Source organism: Grus americana, chromosome Z, assembly GCF_028858705.1.
Source record: "Grus americana isolate bGruAme1 chromosome Z, bGruAme1.mat, whole genome shotgun sequence".
NCBI lineage: Eukaryota > Metazoa > Chordata > Aves > Gruiformes > Gruidae > Grus > Grus americana.
The window spans coordinates 11,949,791-11,967,926 of NC_072891.1; the positions used below are offsets into that span (position 1 = coordinate 11,949,791).

The 18,136-nt window shown below is 57.8% G+C and overlaps 1 protein-coding gene across 1 annotated transcript; it reads right to left on the reverse strand.

Annotated features, from left to right (window-relative positions):
* Positions 1-1,060: 1,060 nt before the first annotated feature.
* Positions 1,061-12,241, reverse strand: LOC129199319 (uncharacterized). Its single transcript, XM_054809626.1, has 13 exons — positions 12,130-12,241; positions 9,407-9,589; positions 7,795-8,037; positions 6,882-7,124; positions 6,504-6,746; positions 4,924-5,160; positions 4,019-4,309; positions 3,595-3,692; positions 3,141-3,333; positions 2,386-2,494; positions 2,236-2,282; positions 1,753-1,824; positions 1,061-1,602 (listed from the first exon to the last, which is right to left on the reverse strand). Exons 1-13 carry the CDS (start codon positions 12,239-12,241, stop codon positions 1,502-1,504), a joined length of 2,172 nt encoding a protein of 723 aa, XP_054665601.1. The 3' UTR covers positions 1,061-1,501.
* Between the last annotated feature and the right edge of the window lie 5,895 nt (positions 12,242-18,136).

Genomic DNA, 18,136 nt, shown 5'->3' on the forward strand with positions numbered 1-18,136 from the left:
AGGGAGGTGATCCTGCCCCTCTACTCTGCTCTTGTGAGACCCCACCTGGAGTACCGCCTCCAGCTCTGGGGTCCCCAGTACAAGATGGACATGGAGCTGTTGGAGAGAGTCCAGAGGAGGCCACAAAAATGATCCAAGGTCTGGAGCACATCTCCTGCGAGGACAGGCTGAGAGAGTTGGAGGTGTTCAGCCCGGAGAAGAGGAGGCTCCGGGGAGACCTTACAGCAGCCTTCCAGTACTTAAAGAGGGCTTAAAAGATAATTGGAGAGAGACTCTTTACCAAGGCCTGTAGTAACAGGACAAGGGGAAATGGTTTTCAATAGAAGGGCAGTAGATTTACATTTGATGCAAGAAAGAAATTTTTTACAATGAGGGTGTGAGAGACACTGAAGCAGATTGCCAAGAGAAGCTGTGGATGGCCCATCCCTCTGTTCAAATCCAGGTTGAACAGGGCTTTGAGCAACCTAATCTAGTGAAAGGGAGGGTGGACTTGAAAGATCCCTTCCAACCAAACCATTCTGTGATTCTGTGATTCTAACCACAGAGCTGGAGAAGATGGTGGTCGATTGCCCCATCTTGCAGCAGCGTGCTCCTCACCAAGGAGAGCCTTCGGGCTGCCCCTCGACCTCCAGGCTGCACAGGGAACCAGCATCCCACAGTGCGGGAGAGGCAGTGGCTGCTGGAGGCTGCACCGTGGCAGCAGCAGCAGCCGAGATCGAGCAGATCCCGAAGGGCACAGGATGGGGATTTCCCAAGAGGGCCAGGGCCAACTGCACCTCACAAAATGGGAGACGAGCATCAACGCGCACAGAAGGAGTCACAGACCAACACAGAGGTCCAGCTAGGCCAAGTTGAGACCGTGCTACTTGTGGGATGGGGAGGAGGGAAAGGAGGAACCCAAAGCACTGTGCTGGGAGCACACAGCTTCTCAGATGTGCTTCCTCAGGGCTGCCAGGGGCTGGAAAAGCCTCGTCCAAGCTCCTCCATGAAGATTCATAGGGACAGGGCTTTCGCACACAAAACAGGGAGGAACCATGACAAGGTGGGAGCTGTCGTGGTGCAGGCACCCCCTGCAAACCAGAAGAATTTATTGGTTGTTGGGACACAGCAGCACAGCTGCGAGGACAGCGTGGTTGATCCAACCTCAAGCAGAGTCCAGGGTCTAGATGGATATGGGAATACGGAGCAGGGAAAGAGGGCTTGGAACCCAGCAAGCTGCTTTGGTCTGAGATGACAGTTGCAGGCACCAGGATGCGGGTGAGGCAGCTTTGCCAGAGTACTGGAGGACCACCAGAACACGTCCTCGCTGGCACAAACAGGTCATCCCAGGCCTTGGGCTGCCTCTGCTCTGTGACAGAGGATGCTGGAGCTTGATGAGTGAGCAAATTTGACGGGAAGCAGTAACCCAGCACAAGCTAGATAAGGTCCTGCTTCCAGCAGTGGAGACGCAAGCCTTGAGAAAGGGCTATGGGAAGTGCCATCAGCACTTAGCCGGGGACGTTCACTCCATCTTCTCCTCTCCCGCACTGCTCTGACTGTCTCCTGAGGCCTCCAGAACAGACAGGGGCTGGAGCAACAGCTCTCCAGCCTGGCCACCTTTACCTGTGGAGACCAAAGGCACCCAGGGCAGAGGCTGCTGCGTGGCCTTGGCAGCGTGTGTAGCTCACGCCACCACAGCTGCCACTCTGTGTGGGAACACGTGTGGGAACACGTTTGCATGTGTGGGAACACGCAGGGCGCTTTGTGTCCTACCTGCATCTTCTTCTGCCAGAAGAGTCTTCTTGACCACACAGTAATTATCCAAGTTCTCATAGGGCTGGAGCTCTGGTGGGATGACAGAAACAGCCTGAGGGACCCAGGCGACACAGGAGAAGGAGCAGGGCAGACCCAGGCAGGCAGGAGCACTGGGGGACACCCCAGGACACACACCAGCAGGGCAGCAGAGCTGGGCAGAGGTGCCGCCTCCCAACCAGGGGCAGCTCCCAGCCCTCACTGGCACCATGGGGGGACCCCAGCCAGGAGCTGCTGGAAGAGGCAGCTGGAGGAGGCATTCGGCTGGGGATAGCAGGTGTGGGACACACTGCTCTGGCAAGCCAGCCAGAGCCAGCTGAGCTGCCTGCAGCCACCACAAGATGGCAAGAGGACATGCAGATGGTCCTCCTGAGGGCCAGGCTCTCCCGGCACAGCCCTGCTCCCGCCCCAGCCTTGCAGCCGTCTCTGTGATGGCAGCCCTACCTGTGTAATGGTCCTCCTCGGCTTTGCTGGGCAAGGCCTTCCTTTTCCTGGGAAGGCGAAGAGCAGTCCTGAGTCAAGGCAGAGACAGCCACCCCACAGCACAGCATGGCCTGAGGCAGAGCAGTGACTCCAAGGCTCCTGCCTACCTACCTGGACAACGCAAACCACAGGATCCCTGCTGACAGGAGGACCAGCACTGACAGCACCACCACCACCACGACCGCCGTCCCAGGCCACGGACCCAGAGGCTGCCCTGAAACTAACACACAGCCAGGAGTAGGCGCCACAGCCTGGGCCGTGCGCCAGCAATGGCCCTGACATTGGTGTTGGGTGTCTGCACGTGTGTGGGCATGCGTGCCCAGCTTCTGCTGTCCTGGCTGCTGCAGGGACAGGCAGCAAGGCACAGCCTTCCCTTGCCCTCACATCTGCTAGGCAGTGCGGAGAGAGGGAGGGTCTGGAGCACAGGGATTCGTCCCATCTCCCATACACAACCGAAGAGTCAGGAAGCCTGCTCAACCAGGCTGCGCACAGCAAGAGGACACACAGACCCAGGCGCAGCAGCCCTGATGCTGTCTGACCTTGAGCCCTCCGTGCACTCCAGTGCAGGGAAGGGTATCACCTTCTTTAGTGGAAGAGTAGAGGGGCCAGCACAGCTCTCACAGGCACAACCATGGGCTGAAGCGATGCAGCTGCTCTGGGGACCAGGCAATGCACCCCGTCGAAGCAGGACTCACCCAGCCCCGTGGCCCCCACTGCTGAGTCAAGGTCCCAGAGTGCCCACACAACCTGCCTCACTCTTGGTGGTAATGGGGTGGGTGCAGACACAGCTCTGGAAGTGGCTCCAGGCTCAGCGATCACTCCCAGGGAGGCCACCTCAGCCAGACCCAGGGCAGAACAACCATTACCTGAGACATAGCTTTCAAATTCCAGCACTGATGCAGCCCCGGCACCAGTCGCTGTGAGGCCCTGCACTGTCACGGTGTATTTGCTTCCAGGTGTCTGATGAGGTGGTGTGTACTGAGTGACAGACTGGTTCACCATCACCTGCTTGAATTCAAGGAAGCTGCCATTGTGCGCTCTCCTGGCCGTGATGTTCAGCTAGAGGAAGGACAGGGAGCTGGTGGGGAGCAGCACTGACCTCCCGCTCCTGCTCAGGGCAGGTCTACGGAGAGGGGCTGCTACTGCTGGTTGGGGACAGGAGAGGACCTGACCCCACCAGAAACACCAGCAGTGTAGAGCTGGTGGGCTCAGGCTGAGGAGGGCTCACACCTCTCCCCCAGGCTGCCTGCACAGACCTCCAGGCAGGGAGGTGCCTGGAAAGGTGAAGGGAACCACAGGGAGTCCATGGTGCCCTGGTACCTGGTATCCAATGATCTTCCCTTTGCAGGAGGGCAGTGGCTGCCACTTGATGGACCCCGTGCTGGGATCCAGCCACAGCTTCTCCGGTTTGTCCGGCACTGGAAGCACAGGAGGAGAGGGTCATGCACGGGGCCAGCGAGGAGGGGCTGAGCCCACAGCAGGGTGCAGGCAGCTCCTGGCCCCGGGGACAGGCTGCAAAGGGCCCCCCAAGCACAGTTTGTCCCCCACAAAGGCTGCATGTGCTGCAGCAGCAGGAGCAGCAACGGTGTGGAGAGGAGGAGGAGAGTGAGGAGGGGACGTGCTGTGCTCCAGGGCCCTGCACAGCCTCGCAGGCTCTGAGCAGTCCCGATGCCGGGACCATCACTGCAGGGAGCGGATGCTTGGACAAAGGGCACCTTGACATTTCATGCAGGTGAACACATACCTGATTCCTTTGTCGTGATGAGCTGTGTGTACAGGACCTTGTTGGGGGGCAGGGAGATGGTGAAACTGTAGACAGTGAAGGGCTGCAGAGGGGGACAAGTAAATGTTCCCTCCCCGCCATGTAGCATCTCCTCTCCCTTCACCTCCTCAGCCTCACAGGGAGGGGAGGAAGGCACTGCCAGGCGGCACGTGGCCCGCATGCGCTGGCAGACGTCAGGGAGCCTGCAGGTCCAGTTCAGTTTGATGCTGGTGCTGGAAATCTCCAAGGTCCCGGGGACAACCTGGAAGTCCTCTGTGAAGGAAACATCACAAGATGGTCACTTCCTTCCCTTCCCCTCCCAGCCCTGCAGCCAACCTCCATCATCCTCATCGTTCCCCCACCAGCCTGCCCACAGCACCGGGGGGATGAGGCCGTGCTGCCTTCTCCCAGCCAAAACTCGGGCACTGCCTGCACCGTGGGAGGGTAAGAGCAAGAACTTGTGGCCTCTCTGCAGCTGCCACCCCGGGGCTAGCAACTGATCTGGTGCCTTGTCCCTTTCACACCAGCAATCACTTAGCCAACAAATCCGGCAGCCAGACCAGGCCCTGCCCTCCTGCTCCTGCACTCTGGTGCTCTTCTCCAGACAGACCCAGCCAGCTGGCCTGGGCACGCTGCCTGGGGCCCTGTGTGCAGCGGCAAGGACCGGTGCCACTCGGCGCTGTGCAGGCTGCCCCAGCTGCCAACAGTGGGGACAGAAACCTGGGCTGCATCAGCAGCAGTTTCCTCTGGAGTGAATGAACGTCCACGCCATGCCCTGACCACCCCGAGCGCAGGGCACCAGTGCTGAGGGACCAATCCGGCACCGCTCTCTCTGCCTGGGCTAACAGACTGCGAGCACTGAGGAAGGGACTGTTTTGCTCACTTACCCACACAGGTCATGTTCCCCTCTATACGGTGCCAGTGGCCCGTGTCTTTCCTCACAATCCAGCCACTGTGAGAAATGGAGGAGCCTTGACGTGGGTACAGCTTCACGCAGGTGATCTCCACAGCAGACGACCAGTACCCTTCAGCGCATCTCATCTTCACCACCTCATTTGGGGTGTAGAGCCCTCGATCTGGGTCAAAGATAAACCTGGCGTCCCACTGGGGCTTCTGGCATTTCCCTGTACCGACAAGATGGGAAGGCATTAGCAGAGCAGGGGGTGGCCTCGCAGGGCATGCCGGGGGATGGAGCAGGGAATCCCCTTTCCTGGCACAGTATGGCAAGGGATCTAGCTCCAGAACACCATACGGAACAGCTCTCCCGCACCATGTCCCCAGCCAGGGGATGAGGGCAAGACGGGCCCTGCGCTGCTTCCCCCGGGCTTCCAAGGACAGGCCAGGAGGAGCCAGAGCTCCAGGGACTCAGGGCACCGTGCAATGCTCAAAGCTTGCACGGGGACGGGGAGCTTACCATTTGGCCGGGGCCTCACAGACCCCTTGGTCTTGCCTGGCGGTGTGTGACATACAGGCTGGCACAGGCCTCAAGGGGACTGGGCAGGACACCCTGGAAGCTTGGGCCACGCACAGAGCTGCCCCTGCGGGCCCTGATTGCTGATCACAGGGTGCCCCAGGAGAAGCATCCCCTTCCCCTCCCACCCACGTCCCCACACTCCCTGTGCTCACGGCTGCCTGCAGGGAACCAGCCCCGAGCCCTCTTGTCCTGGCCCAACCGGAGGGGTCTCGGGGCCTGTGGCGAGTTGGGCAGCGCCTGAGGACAGCTCGTGCCTGATGTTCAGCATGTCACGCTGGGCTTCCCACACCCACCCAAGCTAGCCCTGGCCTCCCACACAGGAGACCACAGCACCCTGAGACCTCCTGAGAAGGTGATAAACCCTGAGCCCAAAAGCTGGCTGCTGCACTGATGGTGTGCAGCAGGGACCAGGAGAGGAGAGCGGCACGTGGGGCCAAGGCCAGGCTGTTGCCCTGCCTGCATGGGCAGAGAGGACACAGGGGACAGAGTGCTGTGACCCCCCAGACCCTGACGCAATGCTTTCGGCCACCTCTACCATGCGTGCCTGGGTGGCTTCTGGCACTGGAGCCCACTGTCCCTCTGCACATGCTCTTGCCAGAGGCCCTCATGAGCCCCATGTCACCCACGCACCTGCACCAGGAACCTCCTAAGCACTTGTGAACCACAGGCTGGAGCCCTGCGTGCTGGGAGCTCTGCCCTGGCCTGGCATGGGCAGCCCTGGCCACTGCCCGCCACCCCGATCCCACAGCCCCCTCCTGCCAGGACCCTCAGGGGCTGAGGCCAGCACCAGCCCCGTCCCCACCAGGCTCCCCTGGAACCCCGGGGCAAGCACAGGGCAGGCTCGGGGGCTGCCTCCACACCACCTTCAGCAGCACCTGCCCTTTCCCCAGGCAGGCAGAGAGCCCCAAACCTCCTGTGCACACACAGCCTGCCTTCCCCTGCTCAGGAAGGGCAGAGCGGGGCAGCCAGGAGAGCTCCTGATGCCTCCCTTACCGATGCACTCCACGCTGGACTGAATGCGGGTCCAGTCACCTCCACTGTCCCCTCCGAACCAAACTTCTCTGTATACAGGTTTCCCATGACTGATGGACTGGACTTCCCTCACACATTTGATGTGGGTGAAGGATGGCTGGAAACCCGCAGGGCAACTCAGCATCACTTCTTCGTTCATCTTGTACTTCTCCTTGTCTGGTGCCAGCTGGAGTCTTGAGTCCCACTGCGGCCTTTTGCACGTTTCTGGCAGAGGTGCAAGTGGATGTTAGTTGTGTTAGGAGGTAACAAGTTAGGGCAGGGGTAGGTGGTTGCATATGGGCAATCATTTGGTTTGTGGTACAGCAGGGCAGCCAGGAGAGCTCCTGATGCCTCCCTTACCGATGCACTCCACGCTGGACTGAATGCGGGTCCAGTCACCTCCACTGTCCCTTCCTACCCATCGGTCTGTGTAGACAGGATTCCAGCTGGTAATGGGCTGGTCTTCCCCCAAACATTTGATGTGGGTGAAGGATGGCTGGAAACCCGCAGGGCAGCTCAGCATCACTTCTTCGTTCTTCTTGTACTTCTCCTTGTCTGGTGCCAGCTGGAGTCTTGAGTCCCACTGCGGCCTTTTGCACGTTTCTGGCAGAGGTACAAGTGAGTGTTACCACAAACCATGGCAGGGAGTTTCCCACATTCTCTCTCCCTGCCCACCTGCCCTGAGCACTGGGCTACCTGCGCACGGCCATCCCCACGCTCAGCACCGATCTGTCCCTGCCCGGGGCAGCCCCACATCCCCATCACCTGAGGGAGGGCATCGCCCTTCCCCCAGCTGCATCCCCCACAGCCTCCAGCCCCGATGCCAAGGGCTTCCCTGAGCACACGGGGTTCCCTTCAGTCCCCTCCACTCCAACTCCTGGGGCTTCAGGAGATGTCCCCCAGGCTCCCTCACTTGCACGGGCAGGCAGGGGAAAAGCAGACCTGTGCACTCTGGGGTGGCACCTGGAGGCACAACAAGGACCATGGACCCTCCGTGGGCTCCTCGTCGCTGGCCCCGCATCCTGCCCAGGCCCTGGCACCCATCTGTGGGGCCACACACTTGGTCTGCTCAGGAACCACTGCAGGAGTACTGGCTTGCCCAGCTGGCACTACCTTGTCTCTTGTCTCCCGGCTCGGCTGTTCTCTTCAACAGTTTGTGAAGCACCAAGGAGGGACTGTGGCGTGCCTGCTGCCCAGCTGGGCAATGTCACAACTGGCTATCGAGCATGAAGGTAGAGAGGGGACATGGGAGAGTGGCTGCTGCCTCACTTACCAATACACTCTACAGCCCTCTCAATGAGCATCCAGGCACTTGTGCTGTTCCTGCCCCACCAGGCATCTCCATAGACTGGTTCTCCAGAACTCACTCGTAATAATTCCCTTGCACATTTGACCTTGGAGGAGGATGGCTTGAGATCTCCAGGGCATGTCAGTGTCAGTTCTTCATTCTCTTCATAGCTATTTTTGCTTGGTACAAACTGGACTCTTTCATCCCACTGGGGCTTGGGGCACTTTCCTGTCAGGGCAAAAGTGTGAGAGTCCTTCTCAGGGACAGGGACTAGTCACGCATTGGAGGATGGGGCAAGAGCTCTTTGCCAGCTCTTCGTTGCACCCGTAAATCCTCTGCTTTGTGGTAAAGTGAAGTGAGCCTGTGTCTCACTGGGATGCTGGCGGAGGGGAGGCAGGTGCCAGCATGCTGGGAAGGGGGCTACTGTGGGTCTGCAGCTCCAAGCACATCACCCCAGTAGGGCAGTTGCATGCTGGTGGTTGGATCTGGCTTGTTTGTATAGAGCTTTCCTATGCAATGGGCAACGTGAGAGGGCCTGACTGGAGCATCTGAGTCAGGACCAGGAGAAAGACCAGTAAAGGTGACAGCATGGTACAAGTGTGCCCACCTCCTCAGGTGAGAAAATGGACAAAGTCTTTTGTAAACTACTCAGGGACCAGCTTGGCAACAGGGAACTGAGCTGCAGCACAAGAGGCAGTATATAGGAGGTGGAAGGAGAGGCTGCAAAGGAGCTAGAGAAGCACTGCCTATGCATGTAGAGATGGTGTTAGGAAAGCCCAAGGTCAGCTAAAGCTGACCCTCGTAAGGGACGTCAGGGAACCCTGCAGTTACCAGGCAGTGCTAATGGCTCTTAGATGGGGAGCACTTCCCCATCCCAGACTTTGCCACAGCATCTGTGAGTCACGAAATTGCTGAGAAGATGAGGTTTTTCTATCCTAACAGATAGAAACAGGATAGAGATACAAGGAGAGGCTGAGTGAATATTGTTTATTTAGGTTGTGGAAGAGGAGACTTGGGACAGCTCTCTTCTCCCCATGACTCTGACCGCTCACCCTGACACACATGAGAAGTCCTTCTACCTCCACCATGTGGCCAGACACTGTTCAGGGGCACAGGGCTTGTCATGACCCCCTATCTAGGACTCCCAAGCCTCCTCTGCGTTCCACCCAACGCATGGGCTGCTTGAGACCCCTTCTCTTGGCCCTCCTCATGTCCGGGTGAGCAGTGCAGCAGTGATAGCCTCCTGCCAGAGCTCACCCAAACCCCAGAGAAGCTCCCCAGGGAAACAGGAAGCGCAAAGTGCCAAAGTCTCAAGTTGAACCCCTCCAGCTACTCCTACTCCTCCCCGCTTGACAACTGCAGCTTTCCATGTGGAGGCAGGAGACACTGGCCAGGAAGGGTTCCTGCCTTTGAACCCCTCCCCAGGAATGCAGACTCCTGGCAGCTGCCCGCAGCAAGGTCCTGAGACAAAAGGTGCCCCGGTGCTGCCAGGACAAGGGGGGGAAGCCAAGGCATCCAGGTCCCCCGTTCCTGGACTGTCCCCCATCTGCTGCCAGCTCAGGACCCCAGGGTCAGGCTGACATGGGGCTGTGCTTACCCTTGCAGGTGGCAGTCCTGTTCCACAAGGTCTGGGTCCCGTTGGAAATGCATCTGATCTGGGGGACCGATGGCACATACTCCCCAGCACAGCTGAGCTGCACCAAATCGTTCAAGGCATAGCTGCTCTGGTGTGGGGTAAACTGCAGCTTGGGGTCCCAGTCAGAGGGAGCTTTACATCTTCCTGTGTGCGAAGGACTCGAGGGAGAGCCCTGAGGATCACTGGGCTCTGGCAGCGTCCTCGGGGTGAGATGGCCCCGTCCAGAAGGGTGCTGGTCACCCTCACTTCAGATGGGTGGCAGAGGTGAGCACCTCCCAGGATGGGACCCCAGGGGCATTAACCCTCCTTGCACCCTCAGGTGCAGTGCAGGAGGGTTACCTGCACGCCCTCCTGCCCACCCGCGCGCTGCGGAGGGATCCCAGCCAGCAGGATCGGCAGCCCGGTGGATGCTGCTCTCTCCTGTGCTCTCTCCCCCCAGATCAGGGGCTATGACAATGCACCAGCCTCCATGAGTCTCTGCTGCCTTTGCACATCATCCCAACTTGGCCTGACGAGGCAGCTTCCAGCATCGACCGCCTGCCCTCAGACCCCCACATCTACATTCACAGCACTGGCAACAAAGCTCACACCCCACTCCATGCACCCAGACTTTTCTGTGCACTTAACCCAAAATGAGCCTGCCTTGTCCTGCCCTGGCAGACTTGCTCACCCAGTGCAAACTGAGTCCGTGAGATGACATCAGAGTAGGAGGTAGCCCATCCTAAATTAGGACAAAACACCTCTCTTCAGCTATAGTCATCTCTACAACTGCCCGCTTCCTGCCAGTCAGCACTCATGGGGCTGCACTCCCTTACACTGGAACAGGGGCATCACCACACTTCCCTTATCTGGTAGCAGGTTTTTCACTCCATCATCTCAACCCTGCACCATGGCCCTCCACCACAAAGGACAGTGGCTGCCACCTCTATCCTTTGAGACCACGTGTGTTGTCCAGATAGGAAACTTCTCCCCCCACAGCTGGATCCCTCCCAGTGCCCTCAGACCACACACTTCACTGCGGCAGCCAAAAGCCTTAACAGACCTGAAACCCTTGACTCAGTCTGTACCTGTTTAGGCATCCCCAGCATGCACCTTCCCCCCTCCCATCATGCACACACACCCTCACACTCCTGCCCCAGGGTGACATCCAGGATCCTTCCTACCCCAGCAGAGTCCAGGCTACCTGCCCAGCACCAAGCATTTGAGCAGGGGCACCAGCCAGCGGGAAGAAAATCCCTCTGCTGAGGGAAAATGAACCACACTTCAAAGAGCAGGTTTCCACCTGTGCGGAGGAACAAGTTGTTTCCTGTTGGTACTTGTCAGGAAAGAGATCCCAAAGACTGGCTGTCCCTGAGATGCTCTACAATCTGAAAGGCTAAGCAGAAACACCCTTACACAGAAGGAGGACGGGGGATGCAGTAAGAGCACAGCCTGGCTCAGTCAGGAGGCTGACCATGACCTGCTACACAAGAGGACACAGTGACAAGCAAGTTGCACTCCTAGGGGAGTAGAAATCAGCAAGAGACAGTGAGGAAACTACTGGCAAGGTCAAGGCACAGGAAGGGACATAGCAAGTGAGAGCAGTGGGAACACGAGGCTGTCTCGTGCAGACCTCAGTGGGGAGAGGAATGTGAGCAAAACTGGGCCACAGGCACTGTCAGCAAGTGACACGTTGTCTAAGTCTGGTCTAGAAAATGCATGTGGGTCATTCAGATGTTGATGTCTATCCCTGAACAGCAAGGACACAGGACACGGAGATAAAGTGAAAAAAGCACACGTCTATGGCAGACGTGATTCCTTGATGACTCTTGAAGAGTGCCGACTGCAGCAAAAGCCCTTGCAGGGGCTTGGTGTGGCACCAGGACTTTCCTCTTGGTGCAGGTGGAGGAAAGCTCTGTCCCTGCCTGCAGCTCTGTTGGGCTACCCATAATCCAGACTCAAACAGCCTCCTTTGCTGCTGCAGATGCCAGCAGCATGGTAGAGGATAACAGCCAGAACCTCAATGTGGTGCTCCACACCTCTTCTGCAGACAAAGATCCAAGAAATCTCCCCCAGGTGCCTAGAGCCAATGCCTCTTCCGCATCCATCACAGCCTCCTCCAGCTGGGACTCTTCAGGCCAAGGAGGGGAGATACATGTCTATTGAGAGGGTTTGTCAGGGATGGGCTGTGGGGAACGGGAGAAAGGGGCTGCTGCTGAGTGGAGTGAAACAGGCTCCATCCTGCCCTGGATAGCTGAGGGTTGCCCATCGCTGGAGGGGCAGAATCCCTCCAGCCACCAGCGATGGGTAACATGACTCATGACCTATCCGATGACTTGGCAAGCCACTTCTGCTCCCATTTCCCTGCAGAGGGAATGACTCACACCTCAGGCCCCCTAGCCCCTGAAGCAAAGAGTAGCCACCTCTTGCTCACAAGGACACTGCCCACTCCCCGAAGGGGCATTGTAGCTCCCATGCTCATGGAGGCTTTCCCAGCACACTGAGGCTTGCTGTCCTCCATCCCAAATAAAGCTTCGCCCCACCACAACCCAACAGATGCCTGAGTGTCTGCTGAGGCAGACACCAGCTTCAGCCTTCGTCAACACAGCCGCTGTGGGCTGAACAGGGTAAAGCTGCATAGAAAATGTGCAGAGAGAGGAGCGGCAACACCTTTTCTGTAAGAAAGAGATGCATCCCACTCTTACCTGCTTCCTTGGCTCCCCTCTGGTTCTTGGGACCAGCGTCATTCTGTCCCTGTGCAGGCAGCTGAGGGGCAAGGACCAGGACAAAGACCAGAGCCAGCCCTTGCAGGGTCATGCTGGCATGAAGTTCCCAGGCAGGACTCAGTTGGAGCCACTCGGGAAAGGTATCAGTGTAACCCGGCACAGGAGAGGTGCAGATACAGAAATGAAATGGCCACGTAGGGAAATCACATGTGGTGCAAAAAGCTTCCTCTTTGGAAACAGAGCGTCCCACCAGCCACAGGGCTGCTCCTCACCCATCTGCCTGCAAGCAGCGGGTCCAGGCTCAATGGGGTCTCCTAGGTGCCTCAGTCCAGCCTTTTTGCTGGCTACCTCAGGCTCCCATAGCCCTGATCCCACAAACACCTCCAAAACCTTCTCAGGTCTGCCTCACTCCTCTCTCCCTCCAGATCCAGTGGTGAATGTTGAGGAAAACACCTCTGGTTCACCTGCCCAAGCCCACCCCAGGGTGCTCTCATCATGCATCACTTTTGCCTTGAAATGTCTCTATTACCTTGAACTGACTCATCCACAACAACCCTTCTGTTGATCCCCACCAATAGACCTCCCAGACCTGATACTCCTGAACCAGCTAGATGTGGGGTTCTTTCCTTTCTCCTCCAAACCTTTCCTGCTACCCTGCTCTGACCTCCACTTTCTCAGCAGCTTCTAGGATGTGAAGTGCCTTGAGATGGACAGTGCACACAATACTAGGGGTAAGAGGGTCTTCCTGGAGCTGGATGGAGAAGAATTATTCCTGTCCCTGACTAGGTCAGGTGGGGTTTTTGTGTATGGGAGGGAATTCCCTTGTCGCTCATTGTTTTGGGCCATAATCCCAAGGCTGGCTTGCTCACACTCCCCCAGTCTCCTGTCCCTGAGGATGCCACCATCAAGCTCTTCTCTGAGCTTCCAGCTCACACACTGTTGCATGGCCTCACACTTCCATGAGTCCTGGCTCCCTGTGCTGTTGTCCCCTCCTGGGCAGCTCCTCTTTCAGCTTTGTGGTGTGTCTCTCTGTTTCCCTGGACAGAGGAACATGATTGCTCTATGGTCCACCACAATCAGTGTTCTGGGAACAGGTGCTATCACCCAGGGTCCTCTTCACCACCTGGCTGGGACCCATTGGCGTAGAGCTCCATGGCAGACACTTTCCCAGGCACCACCATCCTCAGTACCGCAGGGCAGTGCTTGCTGTACCTATCTGCATTACCTCCATAGAGCAGCATCACTGAGAAGTTTCTGGATCCTAAGTCTCTCCTAAGATCCGTTCAGGAAAATCAGTACATCAAGTCCAGCTGATAGGTATGCCCCACACCAGGCTACCTCAAGGGCAGGTATGGGGTAGGGACAGGGATAAGCCTCAAATATATTTCTATTATTTGTGAGGTCTGATACAGACTTCACCCATGTGATCTGGGGAGCTGGCTCCCCATATGCTGCTGCTTCCTCTCTAGGATGCAGCATCTGCCTTGGTCAGGGCTGCAGCCTGTGCTGCCAGAGCCTGGAGGCTTTTCTGGCAGGGAAAGCTGGAAAATGCCCACAGGATCCCAGCTAGATCCCAGCCCCAAGCCCTGCTGTGGGATCTTCCTCACCCCTCCAGCAACCTTTTCAGCCCCACCAGCCCTGAACCTTCATCCACACAGGAATCTTACAGTGATACCAGGGGGACAAAGGCCAGTGCACCGTGCCACCATGAACTTAAGAACCCTCCAGACCCTTCCCCAAAGTGACAATAAAACCCAGATGTCTCAGTCCCCCACAGCACATCTCCCCCAGACCTGGGGGCAGAACCCCAGACCTATGGGCAGAAGGAGGGTAAGGGGAGCCCCAAGAGTGCTGGAATGCAGAGAGTCCCTCCAGGGTGACAGCCTGGTCATGATGGGTTATCAAAGTCAGCCTTGGGCACAGCAAAACATCTGGGAGGTCTGCAGGGAGCTGTGCTGGCCTGGGAGAGGGGTGGCATTGGGGCGTCTTTGCTGCCACCCAGTTGGTATCAGCAGCCAGGGCAGGGACTCCCTCTTGTGGCACTGGCCACCCAAGGCTGCCATCTCTGCTCCCAAGGCAGTTTACGGTGCCACCAGATCTGTCAGTGGCCTGGCCTCCCCCCAAACAGGTGGGCTGAGCAGAGATGTGATGGGGGACAGCCCAGCAGGGTGCAGGGGTCCCAGGAGGGCACTCCTGGGTGCTGGGCAGAGCTGTGGCAGGTGCTGGGGGCTGGATAACCATCCCTCCTTCCCCTCTGCTCTGACTGCTACAGCAACCTGTTTCCAGCACAGGGAGCAGAACCTGCTGCCTGCTCTACACAGAGCATCTCCCACCTTTCTGAGTCCATCTGTCCATGCCCCCTGCCATGCCCCTCTCCCCAGAAGCATGGACCCAAGCCAAGCAAGACTCTGCCCTGGCATTGCCGCTTTGACACATGTCCCTGTGCAGTGCCAGCCAGCCCACAGCCCCGCACCCAGCCTGTCCAGGCCCATCTGGCCTTGTGCTGCAGCCCCCACCTATCCCAAATACACCCCCACTTCCCTTCACTCCCAGACTGAAGCCTTCTCCCATCTGGCTGCACACTTGCTGACCGCCCAGAAAGATATTTATAGCACAGAAAATTGGACATAAGCAGTTTGCAGCTGGGAGCAGGGTGGAGTAAAGCCGGAGGGGCGTGCGATGCTGTGTTTTGGTTTGAGGAAGATGTGCTCAGAAATGGGGTTTCCAGCTTTGACCTCCAAGCAGTTCCAAATCTGGTCCAGCCATTCCTGCTCCCATCTCTAGGGCTGTCTTCAGCACATCCCACCCTGGTTCTTGGACAGGGAACCTGGCTAAGCCCAGGAGGTGGGAAATGTAAGATTTGAAGCAGCATTTCAGGCCAGACTAGCTTCCCCCCAGACCCTGCTGCATAAAGATGCCGATTTCAGGGCAGGCTCTCTACAGCAAGATCAATACTTCTGACCTACTCTTTCTGCCTCCAGCTTTCATACCCACGGCCCCCCCATCTGTTCTCTGGCAGTAGCAGCATATTATAGTCCATATAGATGGCGTATTATGGACCACAGAGCCTGTGGTCTCTCTTGCTGCCTGAGTGGAGCAGCTCTCTATCTCCTCGACAAACCCTTCGCCCTACACCTCCTTCATTGCACAAGCCTCTCTACATTGCTCCCATTCAAATGCTCCACCAGACCCCATGTGCTGGCCCCACATGTCACAGCTCTCTTTCACAGGCAGCTGATGGTGTGCATGTGTTTGGTGGAGCCATGCGTCTCTCCTTCCATACACAGGTCTTAAACAAAGGGCTTGACATTTCCCTTTTTCAGTTCTCAGCCTATACAGCTTCCAGAGGAAAGCAAATCCTGAGGAACTGCCTGTGCCACCCAGGGTGGCTGGGAACAGAGAAGTGCCCAAAATATCCTGAGTCCGGAAGCAACCAGATGAATAGGGAAGAAACAGCTAAGCAGCTGTTTCCTTAGTGAAGTGGAGCCAGTCAGGGGAAGGTGGCACAACTGGTGGCTTTACCTGGTCTTCTGGGGGCTGCACAGCCCCATCGTCCTGCCTGGTGCTGTACCAGTGATGCCTTGGAGGAGGCGTCGCTGCTGCTGGGGGGAGCCGGAGCTGGCACAGCTCCTGCCTGACCCATCCCAGGATGTCTGTCCATGTCCTCACCATGGGGTTGCCATCAGCAGAGCACTGTGCCTCCCCAGAGCAGCTTCCCTCACACATGGGGCACCAGAAACCCACGGTCTGGTCTGGTCTCCTTTTCTCACAGTGTGTGGCCCTGCAGAACCTGCTGAGAGCCTGCTGGCCTCCCCCAGCCTTCAGCCTCTGACCACAGCTTGCCATGGCGTGACACAGTTCCCCACAAAGGCTGGGCAGGTGGAGCAGAAGGAAGGAGGAGGGCACTGTGTCCTGGTAGGTCAGTGTGAGTGGTGGGGATGGCACCGTGCCCAGAACCCCGGGAGCAGCTGCCCTTTGTTGTATAAATACGTGCTTGAAGTCACGTGCGTTTCCAGCCAAGGGTCAAGCCAAGGGCGAGACCCTGAGCACAGCGGACCTACAGCAGCATCACAGCTGACCTGGGGCCAAAGGGAAGGTTCCATCTCATGCAGCTACCTCCCATGCAGAACCCCCACCTAGCCTGTCCCGCTCCCCCTTGGCCAGCAGAAATCCCGTGGAGCCCAGGGCCATGAGACAAGCAGGCTGGGGAGGCAGTGGGGAGGGAGGGTGGATGCTGCTTCACTCCTTGCCACAGGGGAAGTCAAGTCTCTGCCTGGCACTGGGAGGAGGAGATCAGCCTCCCTCCGGGGAGCTTGGCAAGACGATGCCGGTGATGGTCCTTCTTTGTGAGAGCCTGGGCTACAGGGGATCCACATGGATGGTCCTGAATTTCCCATAAGAAAGGGCTCACTGTGCATCATGGTTTGACTTACATGCCAGTTGCTGGACTGGTGGTGACATACTGGGCTCACCCACAGCCTGCAGCACCGGGTCTCTCCTGGCTGTAATTACCCCAGGAGACCAGTTTGTCCAGTGCTGGTGCAATCAGCCACTGTAGAACAAGGGCTCATCAGGGTGGGGTGACGAGCCACCTATGACACAGGTGGACAGAAATTAGGCCAAGGTAATCAAAGGTATTAATGTGTTGTGATGGCATTCAAGTGCTGCCTGGGAACAGGGCTCCAGCATGCAGTGCACGGCAGGATCAAAGACCTGCCCCATTCATCTCAGCTCTGCCTTTTGCTGGGGCCGGCAGAGATGCCGGGCCAAGGCAGCACTACCACCACTTGTCCTGGCTCAAACATCATTTGCTTCTACTGCTGCTGGCCTGGGACCATCAGCCTCACATTTGCCACTAATGTAGCTGAGCAGGACCCACTCTTCTTCCTGGGTTTTTACCCGCTGTGGGGTACAAGGCTGCTGTGTGTGGACAGCCCTGCTCCCTCGCTCTGTTGTGTTGTGGAGATGTCCCCATGGAGAGCAACACCACATCTACTTTCCTTGCCCTTGTCTTCATGCAAGAAGGTTTTTTGGCCCAGACCCCATGGAGCATGCTGATGCACTTCTTTAGAGGCCAGGGTGCCTTGACTCACACAAGAGGGCAGGAGATGAGAAAGGCTGGCAGCGCTGCTTGCAGAGCTCGCTAAAGCTAATGAGATTTTCAACAGCCGGGAGAAGCAATAAAGAGCTGTGATTGAATCGGCTGCAAGCAGTTCCACACGAAACACAGCGCAGCTGCCTTCCCTCCCCACACTGTGCCATTCTCCAGCCTGTGCTACCTCAGCCTGCCCTGCCTGGACAGGGTCTGGACAGGGAATGGGGACAAGGGCAATGGCTGGGAAGCGCTCCCAGTTGCAGGGAGCTCCCAATCCTGCTGGTGCACGGAGAGCTGATGTTCTGTTTTCCAGCCCTGCTGACGCCTGGATGGAGCATCACTGTCCATACATGGCTGTGGTATCAGTGACCTCCAGGCAAAAGGCTCCCATGGACATCCAGAGCCCAGCACCACCACCCTGCTCCTCTGTGCCCCGACACAGGGAGGGGAAGCCGAAGGGGAAGACAGCAGCCGCCGGAGGACAGGCACACAGCTCAACTCTCCTCTCTGCCTGGAGGTGGCTGCATACATGTTTCCTCCTGAGAAGGACCTTGGCCCATGACCTCTCTTGAACCTGTCCTATTTAGCACAGGCCAAAAGAACCAACCAAGCACTGTGGATGATTACAGGGCCATGCTGAGGCCGGGGACTTAGAGAGGTGTAGCCTGAGCTACACTGTAGCTGGCTCGAGGGTGGGGAGCCCCTTCCAGCACCTACCTCTTGGCAGTGGGGAGAATAAGCAGGGCTCCACAGTCCCTACGTGGGGGCAGGAGAATATAAGGGACTGGGAGCATCTCTCTCACCCATGCTGCTGTGGCTGGGGTGGGATGCGCCTTTCCTGAACAGAAGCTCAGAGCTCACAGGGGAGTGGTTCTCCAGCCTGATGCATTG

What these genes read in the sequence shown, in the direction of transcription:
- LOC129199319 (XM_054809626.1), bottom strand. Translation starts at nt 12,241, where the DNA reads ATGACCCTGCAAGGGCTGGCTCTGGTCTTTGTCCTGGTCCTTGCCCCT. An exon ending in GAGGGGAGCCAAGGAAGCAG is followed by an intron (nt 9,590 to 12,129) that starts GTAAGAGTGGGA and finishes CTTCGCACACAG; the next exon opens with GAAGATGTAAAGCTCCCTCT. An exon ending in ATTTGAAAGCTATGTCTCAG is followed by an intron (nt 2,495 to 3,140) that starts GTAATGGTTGTT and finishes GCTGTGTGTTAG; the next exon opens with TTTCAGGGCAGCCTCTGGGT.